At 34.8% G+C, this 17,954-nt stretch overlaps 1 protein-coding gene across 1 annotated transcript in view; it reads left to right on the top strand.

The window, feature by feature from the left end:
* Positions 1-16,771: 16,771 nt before the first annotated feature.
* The window catches only part of LOC306862832 (glutamate receptor 1-like), a gene marked incomplete at both ends in the record, with an annotated part of 58,016 nt that continues 56,833 nt past the window's right edge, over positions 16,772-17,954 (top strand). Inside the window, 2 exons of the mRNA XM_079405847.1 lie at positions 16,772-16,901; positions 17,051-17,185. Of these exons, the coding sequence (XP_079261973.1) occupies positions 16,772-16,901; positions 17,051-17,185 (265 nt within the window). The remainder of the gene's footprint in view (positions 16,902-17,050; positions 17,186-17,954) is intronic.

Genomic DNA, 17,954 nt, shown 5'->3' on the forward strand with positions numbered 1-17,954 from the left:
ATTTTTAATATTTTTTATTTTTGCCATGTTCCACAACGGGTTGCTTGATGAGAATAGGACACCCTATGGAAGATGCTCCGTTTTAGAATTTCTTTCATAATAATGTCACACTTGCTCCTGATTTGACAGCCCATTGTAACGTCTTCTTGTGTTTTACTGTGACTGTCCCTGTCCGTGGTCCTGAATACGGCGCTGTGGAGAAGAGATAGCGCTGTGCTTGGCTGAGCTGCAAGGGTGAATCACTGTGACAATGCACCGTGACTGAAAGCCCACTCAGCTCCGTCCCACATGCCTATGCAGACAAGACTGTCTCTCCCTGGGTCTCTGCCCAGAGAACTGACTCAAATCAGACACAATCCAGGAAAGCTTTTCACAAGGAGGACAGCTGCTTGTTGCTTTTGTGCTAGGCTCTCTGTTGTGGGATATAGGAAGAGTGAGTTGATAGATGAGGTATAAATAGAGTAAATCTCTTCTTTTCTGTAATATAATAAAATGTGCGTAGAGAGCCCTTTTAATGCACAAGCAATTGTTCTTGCATGTCCTTTTTAGCTCCCTTGAGGTTGACTTTAAACCTCTGTTTGATGTGCCGGTTATGAGAGACGAGTACTGTGAATACTAAATTCAGATTCATGCATTGTATCACAAGAAGCACCTCTATTTAACAAATCTGCCTTGTCAGAGGTAAAAATGATTAACTCACATGAATGCAGATGGTTCAAAAGAAAACAACATCTGACAAAAGCCAAATAAAGTGTGGAAAGGATGTGTTCCTTAATATGCCACATGATTCGTAAGATTTTCCAGTCTTCGTCTCTTTTTAAATGGGTCATGGCAGGCATTTTTGCATGGTCCTAAAAAATTATCAGTTCAATTTTGTTAAATTTTCTGTATAAATAATACTTTAATTCAACATTAAACTACAAAACAACACACAACACACACACACACACACACACACACACACAAACACACACACACACGCGTTTGTTTTTGTGAAAAGTGGGAACATCCCATAGGCATAATGGTTTTTATACTGTACAAACTGTATGTGCTATCGCCCTACACCTACCCTACACCTAAACTTAGCCCTCACAGGAGACCCTCGCATTTCAACTTTCCCAAAAAAAACACGCTCTGTGTGATTTATAAGTGTTTTGAAAAGTGGGGACATGGGTCAATGTCCTGAAAAGTCACCTTCACCTTGTCATACCTGTGTTATTATACAAATTTATCCTCATTTGTCACAAAAACGCACACACACACACACACACACACACACACACACACACACACACACACACACACACCTGCACCAAACCATTATAATAGAAAGATTTCTGAAGGATCACATGATACTGAAGACTAAAGTAATGATGCTGAAAATTCAGCTTTGCAACTACATGAATAAATTACATTTGAAATATATAAAATTGGACTGGCCATCTGCAGACATGTGAATGATTATTTCCGCCACAGTGATTGTACAATAATTCTCAAAAATCTTATATATTATAAAATCATTTAAATTACACTGTTTTGTGATCACTTCACAGCATTCACTTCTGTATTAGACTTTCAAGAGCAGACTTTGAGTGGAAATACACCCTTAACCCAATTAAACCAATCTGTTCCTGTACAGCTGGGTAGAGCAAATGCAAAAACTGCGGAAGGCATTTCTCTCCTTAAATTAATTTTCATCATTTGGTCTGACAGACTTTCTCTCAAATCATCCATCTGTTTTCTATGGAGCGAAAGATGACGAACAGCTCGGTACCTGTCTGGGATGTTCAGTTTGCCACTTTCCACAAAATCCAACAACGCTTAATATATTCAAAGGGTGCAGGACAGATGAAGGTGAGCTTACAAATTAAACCAATACAATTAAGCAAACCAAGACCTAGTTTGTAAAGAATTACCCTAGCAATGCATTAACAGGAAACATTTTCATAATATTACCAATATTATTATATTAGCAAGTAACAGATATACAATGGGATCCAAAAGTCTGAGATCGTATCGTATGAGGATATGAACACTTTCATACAGATAGTCAGATGTTCCTGCTTCAGTTAAAGAACAAGATGCTCTCTGAATCTCAAATCATGCTGGAGATGATTGAACATGATCATTAGGTTTTAAACTTGTAGAGTTCATGTCAGATTGATTGCAGCTGTCATAAAAATAGACGTTTTGAAATTGATGTTTAATTTTTAATTTAACTTTCACTGAAGTTGTTATGCTGATAATAAAATTTGTAATTTAAAAAAGTTTTTTCATTAAATTAGAAAACTACAAAATATTAGTGTTTTTTTCTAGTGGTTTCAAACTTTTGCTACCTGCTGTACTATAGATCATAAAGATGTGAAAGTGAAGAAGAACGAAGGCTAAGAGGAGCTCAATTCTGCTTCTGAAGCCCAGCCTACAGGCTCACAGCTGGGAGGCGCTTCTGCTCTGCCCTGGGCCTTTCTTGGAGGACTCAGTGGTGCGTTCACACAGACACACACACACATTCACTGCACTGAAAGTCAGGAATAGTTTTGCAGAAAAGCGGTTTGAGCTTTAATGCACAGTATGCCGATAGCACTGTTCAGCAAGAGCTAATTAGGCCTCAAAGTTTGAAAAAAATGACAAAAGCCTCAAGTTCAAGTTACCCTGTGGTCACTTTTAAAATCTTAGTTTGCAGCTGACCATTCAAAAGGTTAATGAGTAGCTCCACTGCGTAAAATAGGGTGAAAAAGTGCTTTTGCCAGTTTTTCACAATATTTCAAGCTACTATTGCTAAATGAATATTCCAGTTAATCTCTATTGACAGTGTTAGCATAATGTTGATTACCACAAAAATAAATTAACTTGGTCCTCCTATTCTTTAAAAAGGTTACAGTGGAACTCTTACAATGGGAATGAATATGGCCAATAGTCAAATAGCTGCAGTGATGATGGTCACCCTGGTTTCTTCAACAAAATCCACCAGGATTATTCTTTAGGCGGTCCCACTTTATATTAAGTGGCCTTAAGGACTATGTACTTACATTTAAATTAATCATTTAGTACAATGCACTTATTGTGTACATACATGTTTTTACATTGTACTTATATTTGAAAAATACCTGCATGTAATTACATCTGTAATTAATTTCTGTAATTACATTTATAATTACACTGTTGACCGATCCCTTACACCTTAACCCACCCTTAAACCTACCCTTACCACCAAACCTGTCCCTAACCTTACCCGTATCCACCTCAATAGCAGCAAAAGTGTTTTGCAATAAAATATAACCACAGTAAGTACATTGTACTTATTTTTTGATGTAAGTACATAGTTGTTAAGGCCACTTAATATAAAGTGGGACCCTTTAGGCTTTTGGATTATTGCAAAAAATAAGGTCTGTGATCAACTAAACTTTATGATTCTTACATGTTTTGCTTATAATGATACTGTGTACTAATGAACACAACTTTTATGAAGCCTAAATAAACATAGTCATTAAACAATCTACAGCATGGTCACATGATCTCAATGTCACCACTTCTGCCAACTTTTTATACTGTGAAAATGAATGTAATTTTAACTCTAAAAAACCCCCCAAAAATAAACTGTTATTATAGGTTAACAATAATTTCCTACTACTACTGTATATGCAGGGAAAAACTGTAAGAGCTCTAACCAGACATCTCATGCAATTTTACAGTAAAATTCTGTTAATTGTACAGTTTTTAGAAGTAAAAAGGAACATATAATTGTATAATTCAATGTACAGTAAACTGATATTCCCAGTATTTTGTTACACAAGTATTTTGTTTGTGTTTCTTAATCATTTCTGTTATCAGTTATGTACTTTAGGGTTTTATGTTACATCTTCTGATGTTTAATGAATGTTTAAGTGTAATGTGTGTTACCATGGTGATGTTTTGTGTTTGCATGAAGGACCCTGTGCACCTTCTGTTTATTAATATATGCTTCAGCTTGTGGAAAAGCTACTTTGATTCTTCTCTTTTACCACTTGAATTATTATGGTGGTTGTCAGTATATGTTAAAGGTACAAAACAGATTTAGTTCCTGTACATGGCCACATGCATGACACTGTATTGGAGCTTGCGTACAGTAATGGGTCTCTGGAAGTGTAATTAACTTCAAAGCATGCTTGCTAAAGCTGGTTAATTAGAAGCTCTCTGGAATGCAGAACTATCAGGAATAAAACTGCTGAGGATGAAGAGATTAGAAAGAAGATCTTGATTGGAGAAGGAGAAGCACATGACAGATGATCTATAGATTTAATGACCTGATTATACAACACATGCTCCAATTAAACTGATTAGGCCACAGAAGGCTTGTTTAATCACTTCATTTTTCTACAGTTTTGAGGAATTTGCAAGATCAAAGTGTGTGGTCTTTCTCTAACATGTAACAGGAGGTTATGGGGTATAGATAACATAACCTGTGTGATTGTTATTTTAGATATCAGCACTAAGCTATGATGTTGCATATGGCGCTACATTGTGCATCAGTGGCTGTTTTTGGTGACTGTCAACAATTATTTCCATCAGCTTTTAGAGCTAATTATAGGTTTTATTCCATAACAATAGTTCCAAAGTTCCAAACAGCACTCAAACGCATAATATTTTCATAATATTTAATAGAATTAAGGTCTGTTTCTGCACAGTGTAGGCTTAGTTAAATGGTACAAATGTTGAGACCAAAACCATATTTCTCTCTGTTTTCTATTAATAAGCTAATATAAAGGATGCAGTAGCTAAAATGCGGTCTGTATCTGAACCTCCTGTGCAGCTACTATTCATTGTATGTGAACACTAATGCATAATGCATCCACACACTTGCATTATCTGTTTTATAAGCACCACCACTGAAGTTTTTGTGGCACCGCCGATGCATGAAGAAAGCTCTTCAAGACACACTTCACCCATAATGTGTACTACCTCCCCAACAGACTGGATGTCAATGTTGCTCTGCATTTTTTATTGTTATGGAAGTTTCTCGTTGGTCTCTCTCCTTTTTGGTTGCGCAACTCTGCATTCTGTTGCTTCGTGAATAAAATAACATTAAAAAAACATCACCTCAACATGGCCTTCATCCTCTGGTTTCAGCCGAGAAACACATTACTAATTGTCAGATTACAAATTATTCATCACATTATTTAATGAATTATGCATTAGATATGCAAGCCTAGCAGAAGTTGCGGAGAGGGGGGGATATGTAGCTTTGACTGTAGGTGTACCCGAGCCCATCTCTCAGTGGACAGGGCCTGACAGCTTCGCTGGAGGAGGCTGGAGAACTAAGCATAAAAACACTCTCAGTAGTGCCATTGCTGGCTTTCTAATTGGCCTTACTGAAGGATCCTGAAAGTGTAGCCGTCCCATGAGCAAAGCCGCCTGCTTGTCAATGGCCTCCAATCAACTAATAAAGCTAGAAATAGCCAAGCCCTTTTACCTTTATAAATGTCCTTCTGTCTAAGCTGTAACACTTCTTTAATTGAATCTGAAATATACATGACTGTCCGCATAAAACTCTCCAATTACATGTCATAAAGGATGTGTTGCAGAATGTCTTCAAAACTGGTTGTCATGTGAACTTTTGATCCCCTGATTGTTGAAGCTAGTAAAGCCTATATAACACCTGTTTTGCAACGTCCTCTTAAAATGCCATGCTTAATGGTCAAGAAATATTATTTTGACCTTTATAAATCCGTACCACATATATGTGTAAGTACAAAAAAAGTACAAAGCCCTTTTTTCAGTGAGAATGAATAGAGCTTAAAAACCATTTATGGGTAAGTCTCATAAAGCCTGTCATCATACCATATTGAGTGAATATTTAATTTAATTGAATATAATTAATTTTTTTTTTTTTTTTTTATTTGTACACATGCCTAATTGTCATGAAAATAAGACATGAATTCAAAGAAGCATAATTTTCTCCATTCATACATATTTAGTGGCGGCTCCAGGATTTTTTTTTTGTTGAGGGTGCAAAGGGGGGGCTTAACAGTTCAGAGGGGGTGCTAAAAAATAATTAAATTGAAAGTAATGAACGCCTAAACTTTAGCTATCAGTTTTTTATATACAGCAGCTTCAAAAAAGGCATATTTGACTTTTTTCTGTGGTATTAAACTTCTCATATGCCACTGTTATTAGTAATATACTAATGCCAACTGCCAAATATGACACTTACAAAGTAATATAATTTATGAACGAATATAGAAAAGAGAGAAAGTTGTTTTTTTTCTATTTTCAATTGAATAAAAACTAAAAAAATTTATTTATTTTTATTTTTATTTATTTTTTTGTACAATTCATAAAACTATTTCCACACTGGCACACATTGCGGGTGATAACCTCCCCGTGTTTTTTTGCATCGTATCATGTGTCGATGATTGCCAGAGATCAGCATCAAAAATAGGCAATATTAAGAGGTTTTAGCATTTCCAATTAATGTAGGCCTGTTACATTCTTATTAGGCCAATTATTATTATTAGATTACTTTTATTAATAAATTACATGAAAATATTGCCCTGCAATAATTTGATAGCGCATCACCACGTGAGGACAATAAAATAGACTATTAGCTTACACTTCATTGAAAATGTTTTTTAAAAGATTTTTAAAAACAGGTCTATTTATTTATACAATGAATTACAGGCCTATAATTAAAATGATTAACACTGCAGTCATCAATGGAAATTCAGAGCAGTGTTATTTCAGGCACTGATTTTCAAAAATAGCCTGTTTAACGCAAAATAAGTTTCTTATGTTTTTCACTATAAGCCACAAAATAAATATTAAGGAAATAATTTAAGACCGTTCTATACCGTTATCAGCATATGTTAAAGTAGATTCGTCTCTCGTTGTCTCGGAGAGAATATGCGCAGTTAATGCAGCGTTAGCCGTCAGGTTTTTTTTTTACTTTCACTTTCTCTGTAGTGCATTGACCTTCACCGTCTCGCACTAAGTTTGCGCATTGCTTTTTTGAGTTGCTTGACCCCTCCCCCATAATATCAATTGTTTATAGGCCACATGTTAGGCACTTTATTAAGGTTTTTAATGTTTATTTTTCAATGTTAATGAGAGTGACACCTAGAATTAAAAAACAGGAAAATCATTTGGAAATCCTTGAGGGGGCTGTGCCGGGGCTAAGCAAGTTTCTGATGGGGCTATAACCCTGTCAAGCCCCACCCTAGTGCCGCCACTGTTTACATACATTTATCTATTCATCCATCCATCCATCCATCAATCATATAGCTTTTTTAATGCATTAAATAAAAGAAGATCATTCGAGGAATGTTAATAACCAAACAGTCGATGGTAGCCATTGACTTCCATAGTATGAAAAAAAAAACACTAAATCAATGGCTACTGTCAAATCTTTGGTTACCCACATTCTTCAAAACATTTTCTTTTCAACAGAAGAAAGAAACTCATACAGGTTTGGAACAAGTGTAGGGTGAGTTAATGACAAAATTTTAAATTTTGAGTTAACTATAACTTAAATGGTCTTAAAAATTAGCAAAATTTTCTCCATTTCCAATTTCTTTATGTAATAAACAAAATTATATACACATTTATAATAATATGATGATTATTAAAGCTTTTTTCCCTCTCTTCTTTTTTTTTTGAGGGGGTGGGGTGGGTGGGGGGTGTTTGACAGGCGTATTCACCCTAATGTTGTCTGCTCAGCTCTTGTTCCTGCCAGCAAACCGCACCTGGTCATGTCATGCCAATATGTTCTTCATTTAAACTTGCATTAATAAGCAGTGGGTGAGTTAGTAAGAACACATAGCAATTAGTGAAAGTCCAAAGAAGAAGCAGTTTTGGCTAATCATTTTTTAATATGATCCATCATTCATTGAATTAACCGAGCTGCAATCTTAACGCTGAGGAAAACGCTGACTCTCCCAATGCAGAATTAATTGGGCTCCAGTGAAATGCGATGAGCATTTGGGCTTTTCAGCTCCAACCGGCAGTTTTGTAGCATCGCTTTGTATTATTTGTTTCAGGCTGCCATGTTCTTCAGGGACACAGTGGGAGTGAAAGTCATCACAGCTTTGCTTTTTTCTTCCGTTGCTGATGTTTCTATCGCTACTATGCTAACAAATGTTGATCCAATCTTCAAATTAAACAAAATAACGCAGGTTTGTGCGTTAACTGCTTCTGCCCTCACATTCCTCCACATGTAGCACACGAGTCTCTCGGCCCCTGATGTGTTGTGCTTGCGTTCCTGCACTTCACAGTATGTTTGTGGACCATAAACCTGAGAGTCATTACAACCCCTACAACAAACCCACAAAAGAGCTGCTCAGTTGCTATGACAACTGAAATAAAAGCAATTAAGGATGATTTAAGTAGGAAAGGCAGATCCAAGTTTGCACATAGCCCTCTTAGTTCTGCTAGGCATTCATGTGATCCTTTATCCACGCTTATCTCTTTGTGTGTTATCCCGTTTAACAAGACTAAAGTGCTGACAAATGAACAAGCCTTGTGCTTTGGGGTGCCTTGAGCAATGATAAAAGCAGAGAGTAATGACTTAATGAAGAATTAAATGATTCATGTCAAAATAATGCTGACTGTCTGCTTTTTCTTTTTCTTAAACCTCATGTGCTTTTGACCCTGAATTCAGCATCTCTGTTATTATTTTGCCAAAACATGAATAAATGTTGAAATGTTTTCTTAATTTAATACATTAGCCAATCAGAAAACTTTCTGTACTTCTCTGCATTTTATGTATTCAGGTATGCTGTTGTCGGACTGGTTGCCATGTATTAAATGTCATATAATTGAAAGGATATAAAGTGGTCTAATATAGTTTTGAAAGCTAGCAAAATGACAGAAATAGCTTACGGCACCTTTAAACCTGTGCAGTCGGCCCAGATTCATTCCTCGTGTTACATAGAATGACACCTGCTACAATAATGCTGACAAAGCTGCATCTGTCTCATTCCATCAGCCACATCATTTGATGTTCTTACTCCCCTGTTAAGTACAACGTCATCTCTGCTCACTTGTAAAGATTAACAAAATATTTCCAAGGATGTGCAGTATGCACAGGGAATTCCAATGGGAAACAAGAGCATTTAATTCAGGAAGATGCTGAGTTCACTGACAAACATGACCTATTTTAGTTACTGCACTTAAGCACACATGCTAACTTGGCCTGTTCATTATGATGTTCTACTTTCCTATAGTAAGCAAAAATGGAGTAGGAGTTACTTTGACACAATTTTTTCTCCGAAATTGCTAGTAATTTCTCAAGTAATTACAAAGAAATGCCAAGTACATTGAATTAAACCAATGAATTTGAAGTAAAAAGACTGCTTTTCTTGTAAAACATAGTCCATTAATAAAAATTGAAAATTATTTTTACAATGTACAAGGTTAAAATTAATTCTAATGAACCTGTTTTTTTTATTTGACTTTATTGTTTTATTTTATTGTATTATTTGGTAGTACACTTGCTTAATTGTTGTGAAAACGTGTTGATTTCTGTTTAGTTCCTGTTTGTCCTTATTTGGTCGGTTCATGTCATTAGTTAATCATCGTTTATTCCATTCACCTGTTTTGTATTAATCATCTCGTATGTTCCTTTGTTCCAGTCCCTTTATTAGTCCTCAGTTCTCCCTTAGTCTTTGTCTTGGTTTAATGTTTATAATGGTATAGTGTGCTGATGCCCATGAAATCTCCTTTCAGCTATGCCTTCGTGTTCGTGCGCCTACCTCTACAACCGTTACAACATTAATACAAAGAATCTTAATAAGTATTATTTTCTCCATCCGTTATAGGGCTTTCTTCATGCAATAAATAAATTAAATAATCTAAGTAAATAATACTAATAATAAATGAACATGAAAACATTTTTATTTTATTATTTTATTTCATTTTTATTTAATTTTATTAGGCGGAACACTTGCTTAATTGTCATGAAAATAATACATGAATACAAAACTTAATAGTCCTAAAGTTTTCTCCATTCATCCATCGTATGAAAATGAATTAACCCAGTTTTCTTTAGTAAGTGTTGTTATTAATTGGATATGCCAGTAACTTACTAATTTAAGTCATGTTTTTATAGGGTCAGAATTGATCTTTTCCATTAAGGGGCTTTTTCCCATTTTTTATTTTAATTGTATTTTTTTTTACATTTGTAAGCAATTTTTATGCAGTTTCTTAATAACTGTATCTGTGTTGTCTTTAATGTTAAATACCTGAATTTATCAAAATATTTTAAGCTGTTGCTAATTACAACTGACTGTTTAAAATTGTATCTAAATTATTTGTTTAAAAAACAGGAGCTATGTTTTTTAATGTTATGTATTTTTTTATTTTAATGGTTTTAATGTTTACAATATTATGACAGTAATCATTGTTGTTAATTATTGCTCTTGATATTGTAATAATGATTATTAATGTCAATTAATAGAATACATATAAAACGTTTTTTGTGTTTTTTGTGTCTGCATTTTGGGAAATGGCTCGTCATACATGTTTTTGTCCATTAATTTTGGTGACATTTTGTGCCATGTGCCCCTGTTCATTTCTGACCCTGCTACACGCTATAGTAAAATACTGCTTACCTAGTTTATTACTTAAAATTAGCCAATGCAGTCCAGTTCAATTAAAAAAAAAACATGACATTGGGCTGGGTTGATGGTAAATGTTGACAGAGTCATCATGAAATCAAAATTGACAATACTTATTTTTTAACAAAATATTTCAGTGTTCATTATAAATAATTTGTCTGTGCACATGATCTCATAAAACATTACTATTTTACAAATGGGCAATTTCTTTTTAATTCCTACAAACTGATTCATATGAAAAATGCAGGCGTTTTAGAACAAAAGGAAGCATGAATGTCCACCACCCTTAAACCTAACCCTCAGCAGGATGTAAGCAAACTGCACAAAAATCGAACTGCTTTTAGTAAAAGCTAACTAAGAAATTCACTTTGACGTTTAACTTTAGGCAGCGGTTATTTACACTTAGTGAAAATAGCATATTTTCTTAGCGATAGATGCTATTTACATTAAGTGCAAATAGCTATAGATTCTAAATAGTAGGATTGTCTGCTATTTATACTACTTATTGCAAATAGTGGCAATTATCTGCACCTCAGTATTGTAGTACATTATAAAACAGCATGCAATAATAACTTACTGAGTGTAAATTTAGATTTTAATTCAAATTATTATGGCATCGGCCATTTGCACTAAGAGTAAATAGCGATAGATGCTATATACACTAAGTGTGAATAGAAATAAGATTATATTTCACTAAGTGCAAATAGCATATTTTCTTAGAGTGAGATGTTATTTGCGTTAAGTGCAAATAGCGATGGATGCTATTTACACTATGTTAAAATAGCAAGATTTTCTGCTATTTATACTACTTACTGCAAATAGTGGCAATTATCTGCACCTTATTATAGTACATTATAAAACATTACGCAATAGTAACGCATTGAGTGTAAATTACAGTTTTAATTCAAATTATTAAATGGATGCCACCTTTTTTGGACAATAAAGCCCTCCCTACACCTACCCTACCCGATATTTTATTTTCAACTGTTTGATCATTTCCTTCATTTTTATTGAAATTAAATGCCTTTCCGATGCGATATGAGATTTGAAAAGGGAGAAAAAAAGTTTGGCAAAAGGCGGATTCGGACTCGGGTCAATCGTGTCAAAAAACACACATCTTACCATCTATGCCAATGAAACTGATGTTAAATAAGCATCGTTTTGCATTGTTGACTAACCCAATCACACGGTGGTGGGTGGAGTTAGTGTAAATAGCCTTTGCCAACAAGGCGGACTATTTGCACTTTGACACTCCGTTAACTTTGTTTTAATTAATTTAGTTTCTGCTACACCAAGTATCTGAATAAAGTTCACAGATTAATTTAATGTTAAGAAAACCCATTTCCAGTGCTCAGCCAACTGAATTAACTTCAGCCAAAGAATTATTTTTGAGTGCAGAGAATAAAACACAAAATCAGAATCTGTTTCTCATAGTCCGAATTCAAAAAAGAACTCGCTCTGATCTTTTTGGGTCAAACAGATGCCTCTTCCATTGACTTTTATGAAAACAGGGCATGACAGTTAAGACACTGGCCAAATTAATATGAAAGGAATGACGTCTTTTTTCTCCCGTCTATCCACAGAGCTTTGTTCTCTAATGATGGTAATGGCTTCAGTGCTTCCTGTTGAAAGACCTCTAGCTTCCCTGTCTGACTTTCAAAGGTGAAAAGCTTTTAAGGTATAATGGAGACACAACTGTAACTTCCAGTGCTGCTGAATTAGCTATGCCTCATCACCTTTAACAACTAATGGGGGAAAACGGCCTGGACCGAGGGCCCTACCTGGGCTCAAATGGGTCTTTCTTTGAGAGCACTCCCCTTTAAATTCACAAGTGCACAATCAAGGATTCTGTAACTGTCAACTAATCTGAGGTTGTGCTGCATTATTCACTTACTAAATATTTAATTCACTTGTACCTTTATGTCAAAGAATTGCTGTGAACTTTGGGACAAATTGCTATACGTAGTGTTGTAAATATGGGATATATCTGGCTGTTTATTCTCACGTATAATCCAATATGGCTCTGGCACTGTTTTATTCATTAGCATTACATTCCTTGGAATCAATTGATTTGATTACTTTGTCAGGTCAATTTGATTCGAATGCCTTTTCAGATGTTTGACTGCCTAAAGATGGATAAACCAAATAAATCTCTTTTCTAGACAGCCAGGAGATTGGGATGCTGTCAGGAAAAAGCTGATTGCGAATTTCTCTCTTCTAACTCTGGTTCACAGGTATTTGAATGAAGATTAGCAGAATCACAAAGCTTGCTGGATTTAAGCTCTGAAGTATCCTCAGATTTTCTCTGAGGGGAAAATCAAAGAGCAGCAGTAAAACTGGTGCCAGCGCTTACAAGAATAACCAGAGGATGGATCCTCTTGAAACCAGGATGTATGTGCGCCGTTTTGATTCCATGATGTGTAGATCCACCAGGGCCAGATTTATGTGGTCATGTAGTGTTGTCTTCGACATGTTGAAGCAGACTTACATAACCTGAGAAAAAAAAATAAAAAATCGTGAAAATCATGTTCACGCCACCTGTCATATTCACAACATCCAGCAGTATTCATACTTCCTCATACATACATATACTGTAGCATTAGACCTATATTTCTGGTGCTGTATAACAGAAACATCTTAACTCAGAATCTTATCCTGTATGCTTAGGAAACAGAAGATTTTTTCTAATCTTAAATCAAGAATGAAGAAAATACAGTTCCTTCTGTAAAAATATCTACAGAAAAAATAAATAAAAACGCTACAGTCCTCTACTGGCCCTTGTCTATCATGGCCTCCTAATAATCCCCATACATTTGATTGGCTCTATGACTCTCTCTCCTCTCCACCTGTAGCTGGTGTGTGGTGAGCACATTGGTGCCGTAGTAGTGTGGCTGCCGTCGCATCATCCAAGTGGATGCTGCACACTGGTGGTGGTTTAGGAGAGACCCCCCCACATGATTGTAAAGCGCTTTGGGTGTACAGCAATACACAATAAAGCGCTATATAAATGCATAATTTATTAATTAATTCATTCATTCATACAGTAAAACCTGTTGATTTGTGACCCTGGACCACAGAACCAGTCATAAGGGTAAATTTTCTGAAACTGAAATTTATACATAATCTGAAAGCTGAATAAATAAGATTTCCATTGATGTGATGCCAAATAGGACAATATTTGGCTGAGATACAACTACTTGAAAATCTGGAATCTGAGGGTGACAAAACTCAAAATATTGAGAAAATCACATTTAAAGTCATCCAAATGAAGTTCTTGGCAATGCCTGTAACTAAACAAAAATTAAGTTTTGATATATTTACGGTAGGAAATTGACAAAATATCTCAATGGAACATGATCTTTACTTAATATCCTAATGATTTTTGGTATAAAAGAAAAATAGATCATTTTGACCCATACAATGTATTGTTGGCTATTTCTACAAATATACTCATGGGACTTCTGACTGGTTTTGTGGTCCAGGGTCACATTTTATATTTTAACAAATGAATACATATTTTTTACAGTAAAATATTGTAAAATATATATAATTGTATGGCTTTCCAACATATCACTTGTGCCATTATTTTTTTACAGTTATATAAATATTTTACTAGGTTAAACATGTTGGAATAGTTAATATTATATTATTGATGAAATATATAATATCATATGATTTAATTTAAAATTAATGTTTCATAAATATTTCCATTATGCAATTAATTTAATGTATTTAATATACTGTAATATATTTGTATTATATATGTAATAAAATGAATATTATATTATTTAGTGACATATAGTGTTACATGCAGTCACCAAAACTTTGAATTGTTATTGTATTTTTTATGGTAAAGTTCTGACAAGCACTGCAAGCCAGTATTTTATATTCTATAAATTTAACAAACAAACAAACAATAAATAAATAAATAATGCAATGTGTGTGTATTTAAAAATGACACATACAATAAGCTATACAATGGCTTCCAGTTTTCAATTTGTTTATAATTGAAGTGATTATCCCTTTTTTATTGTAGTGGACACTTTCCTCAAACAAAGCTAATTAAATTCTGAAGCCACCCAGTTTAGAAACTGCATAACATGCACTCAAGCAAACCTCACTTATTTTATTTACAACATTAATGTTTTATTTATGGTTGTTCAATAATTCATTCTTTTTTTGTTTGTTTCAGCTAACTTGCAGCAACTCATGTTCCTGATTCCCATAAGGCATTTTCTTGGCACTTGCCAATGCAACACAATAAACCATGGGAATAGTAGTGGAGTTCCTCCTTCTGTTGGTACGCCAAGGGGGACTGGAGCTCCACCACACTGTAATTGGTCCATGTCATGGATGTTAATGTCATTACATCCTGAAGTTGATGAAGCCATTTGTGCCGTCTTAATTATATAGGGCTATGTCACTGTTAATGTAATCTAATATCAGTGGACAGCACTCCTCTTCAGCCCAATGTTATGATTATATTAAACCACTGTAGTTTTAAGAGCATACATGGATAACTGAATAAGAATACAAAATATAGATAAAACTACTTAGAGGTGCACAATCATTGATCATCACAACCTAAATAAAACGTATTTAGCCTAGATAAAAATCATTGAATGTACTGTATTGTATGTGATAGTTTTTACTCATGTATTTCTCTATACAGTGTGAAAAACCTTAATTCAGAAAGTGCTGACAGTTTCAGTTTGCAATACATTACAGTACATGTAATATAGATGTGAATACAATGTGCATTTATCATTTATTAATTCATAGAATATTTTAGGTGCAATCTGTGCCATGCTCTGCTATATTGTGCGCAATGCAATTATTGATACAAACCTTAGATTTGTAGGTTTCATATCATCTTTTCATTTCATGAGTGTTTTATGGACTCCGCTATGTGATTTCATTCTAAAACAAAATATGTTTCATGAAAAGAAATGTTGGGTCAGGGTTATTATTCAAAGCACTGGCTTTGAATAATTGTGAGCATGAGTATGAACCTTAAAACAATAGCTATACTGGGTAGAATTTGGATATATTTGACTTAAGTTTAAACAGTTATTGGGACTGTGTGACATCATTCTGATAAACCGTGATGACTTAATGATGTGTGTTTTAAATGTCATTTTCAAATGTCAATTTAAAACAAATTTATCATTATTTGAGCATAAGATGCATAATATTAGGCCAATTCCATTTGACTTTAATTCATTTCTGTACCAAAGAGTTACAGAAATATGTTGAAATGCTGATATTGTTGTGTAAACTCATGTGTAATTAAAATATTGTAGTACTTTTCATTTTGATGGCTATAGGCTTACTTGACATTGACATAGTCAAGTCAAGTCACCTTTATTTATATAGCGCTTTTAACAATACAGATTGTGTCAAAGCGCTTAACAGTATCAAATTTGAGGATAGAGTGTCAGTAATGTATAAAAATAAGATTAAACACACAATTTTTAGTTAAGGCATTTCATTCAGAGATGTCATTGTCTAGCTCAGTTTTGTGTAAATAGTATCTGCGAAATCAAATTGACGATAATCACAAGAAATTAAGTATCAAACATAGACAAATCAACATTTTTGTAATGAAAATATAAACTTTTTTTAGAAATATATTTCTAAGAACTTGTACATGTTTTTAAACCTCTTGATATTGATATATGTCATTGACCCATATACAGAAAAATGTTTTCTTGTTGGATAACATCGTTTGCACCAACCTCCCACTTAATTTTCTGTTGTTCATAAACTGTTTATCACACTCGAGGCTCTTAATATAGATATTTTATGTTGGTTTGTGTAGCCTATAATCATACATAGCTACATATAGCATAACAATCGGAGAAATCAAGCTGCTATAAAATGGTACAGTCTGCGCACGGCTTCAAGTTTACCCAGTCATTTGCTCTTCTGCTCTGAGTAGAGTAACGACCTACCGGGAGCGCGCGGTGATGGTGTTAAGAAAGCGATCAAGACCCGCGTTCTCTTTCTTCTGCTGACACCACAGACAGTGTGTTCATTGTAAGTAGGGCTGTCAGAGACAGCTTATTCAGTCACCCACCGGTATTACCAACAGCACTGACTGGGATTCACTGCGTTCTGCTGGCTCTGTGTTACCGCTATGGGCTCAGTGTGAGTGAAGAGACAAAGACTTTGGGATATATATGTTTGGCATTTGGCTTTTTGTCAGTTTTTCAAATGCAAACGGAAATATGTGGCAAAGCTTCGTCTTACTCTTAACCGGTTTGCTTGGGTTGTGTTCATGTTCAAGTTTCCCAAGTAACATCAACATAGGTGAGTACTCAGCGGCTATTGTTCATAACCGTGTCCTGACAGTGATTTAAAGTTTCCGTCGAACAGGATGAGGTACAATTAGCCATTTGGGTTTAAATATTCCATGTACGTGTTATTGTTCCTGAATTACTTCATTGTAATCTCGACAGGAGGTTTGTTTCCAACCGACTCCCATGAATACGACGTGTTCCGTTTCGCGCTCTCTCAACACAATGACGTTCCCAAACTGGTACCACAAGTGGACATGGTGGACACGGCGAGCAGCTTTGCCATGACATACGCCTGTAAGTTCTGCATTAATGTATCTCTCAGAGGTCTGTTACTCTTCCCAAAACCAAACCTCTGCAGTGCGCACGACCTGTTTCCATCACGCTTGTTGCTTTGCTGAATTTCTGTACGACTCTCTGCACATGATGATTTATGCCAGTGAAACAGTCTGTCTAGGCTTAGCGAAGTAGGAGAACCTCAGAGTTTTGTTGCTGTAAACGTGCCTTCACTTATAGTCTTAAACCTAGCTGGATTACTGTCAAGAATAATGTCAAGATGTCAGGTGGAACTGCAAAGCTGGCAAAATGTCCTAGAATACCTGAGGTTGAATTTGACACAAGCCAGTGGAGTGTTTTCACATTTACAAATGCTTATTTTGCCACAGTGGTTTGTTTAATTTCACTCCTTTTATGACCACCTGCCCGTTTACACAATAGATTATGCCTCCTAAACACACTTTAAATTATAATGAAAAAAGTAAATTTGCAGTAAAAAAAAAAAACTGGTTAACTGTAAGTTACCTTACCATATACAGTTAAAATACATTAGGTTTAACAGGACAGTGCGTTTAATTTTGCTGCATGTTTTTTTTTTTGCATGAAGGATCATTATTTATGGTGCAAAACAATATTCTATTTTGCCAATATATTTACTTTTAAAATGAAATATATTAGTCTTTTTATTAGTCACTAGAAATCCCTGTGTGGTGCATTACATTTTATTATTTTATTCAAATAGTTATGCTTCTTCTTTATCAGTTATGTAATGATTTTATGTTGTTTATTA

Source organism: Barbus barbus (assembly GCF_936440315.1).
Source record: "Barbus barbus genome assembly, chromosome: 43".
Lineage (NCBI taxonomy): Eukaryota > Metazoa > Chordata > Actinopteri > Cypriniformes > Cyprinidae > Barbus > Barbus barbus.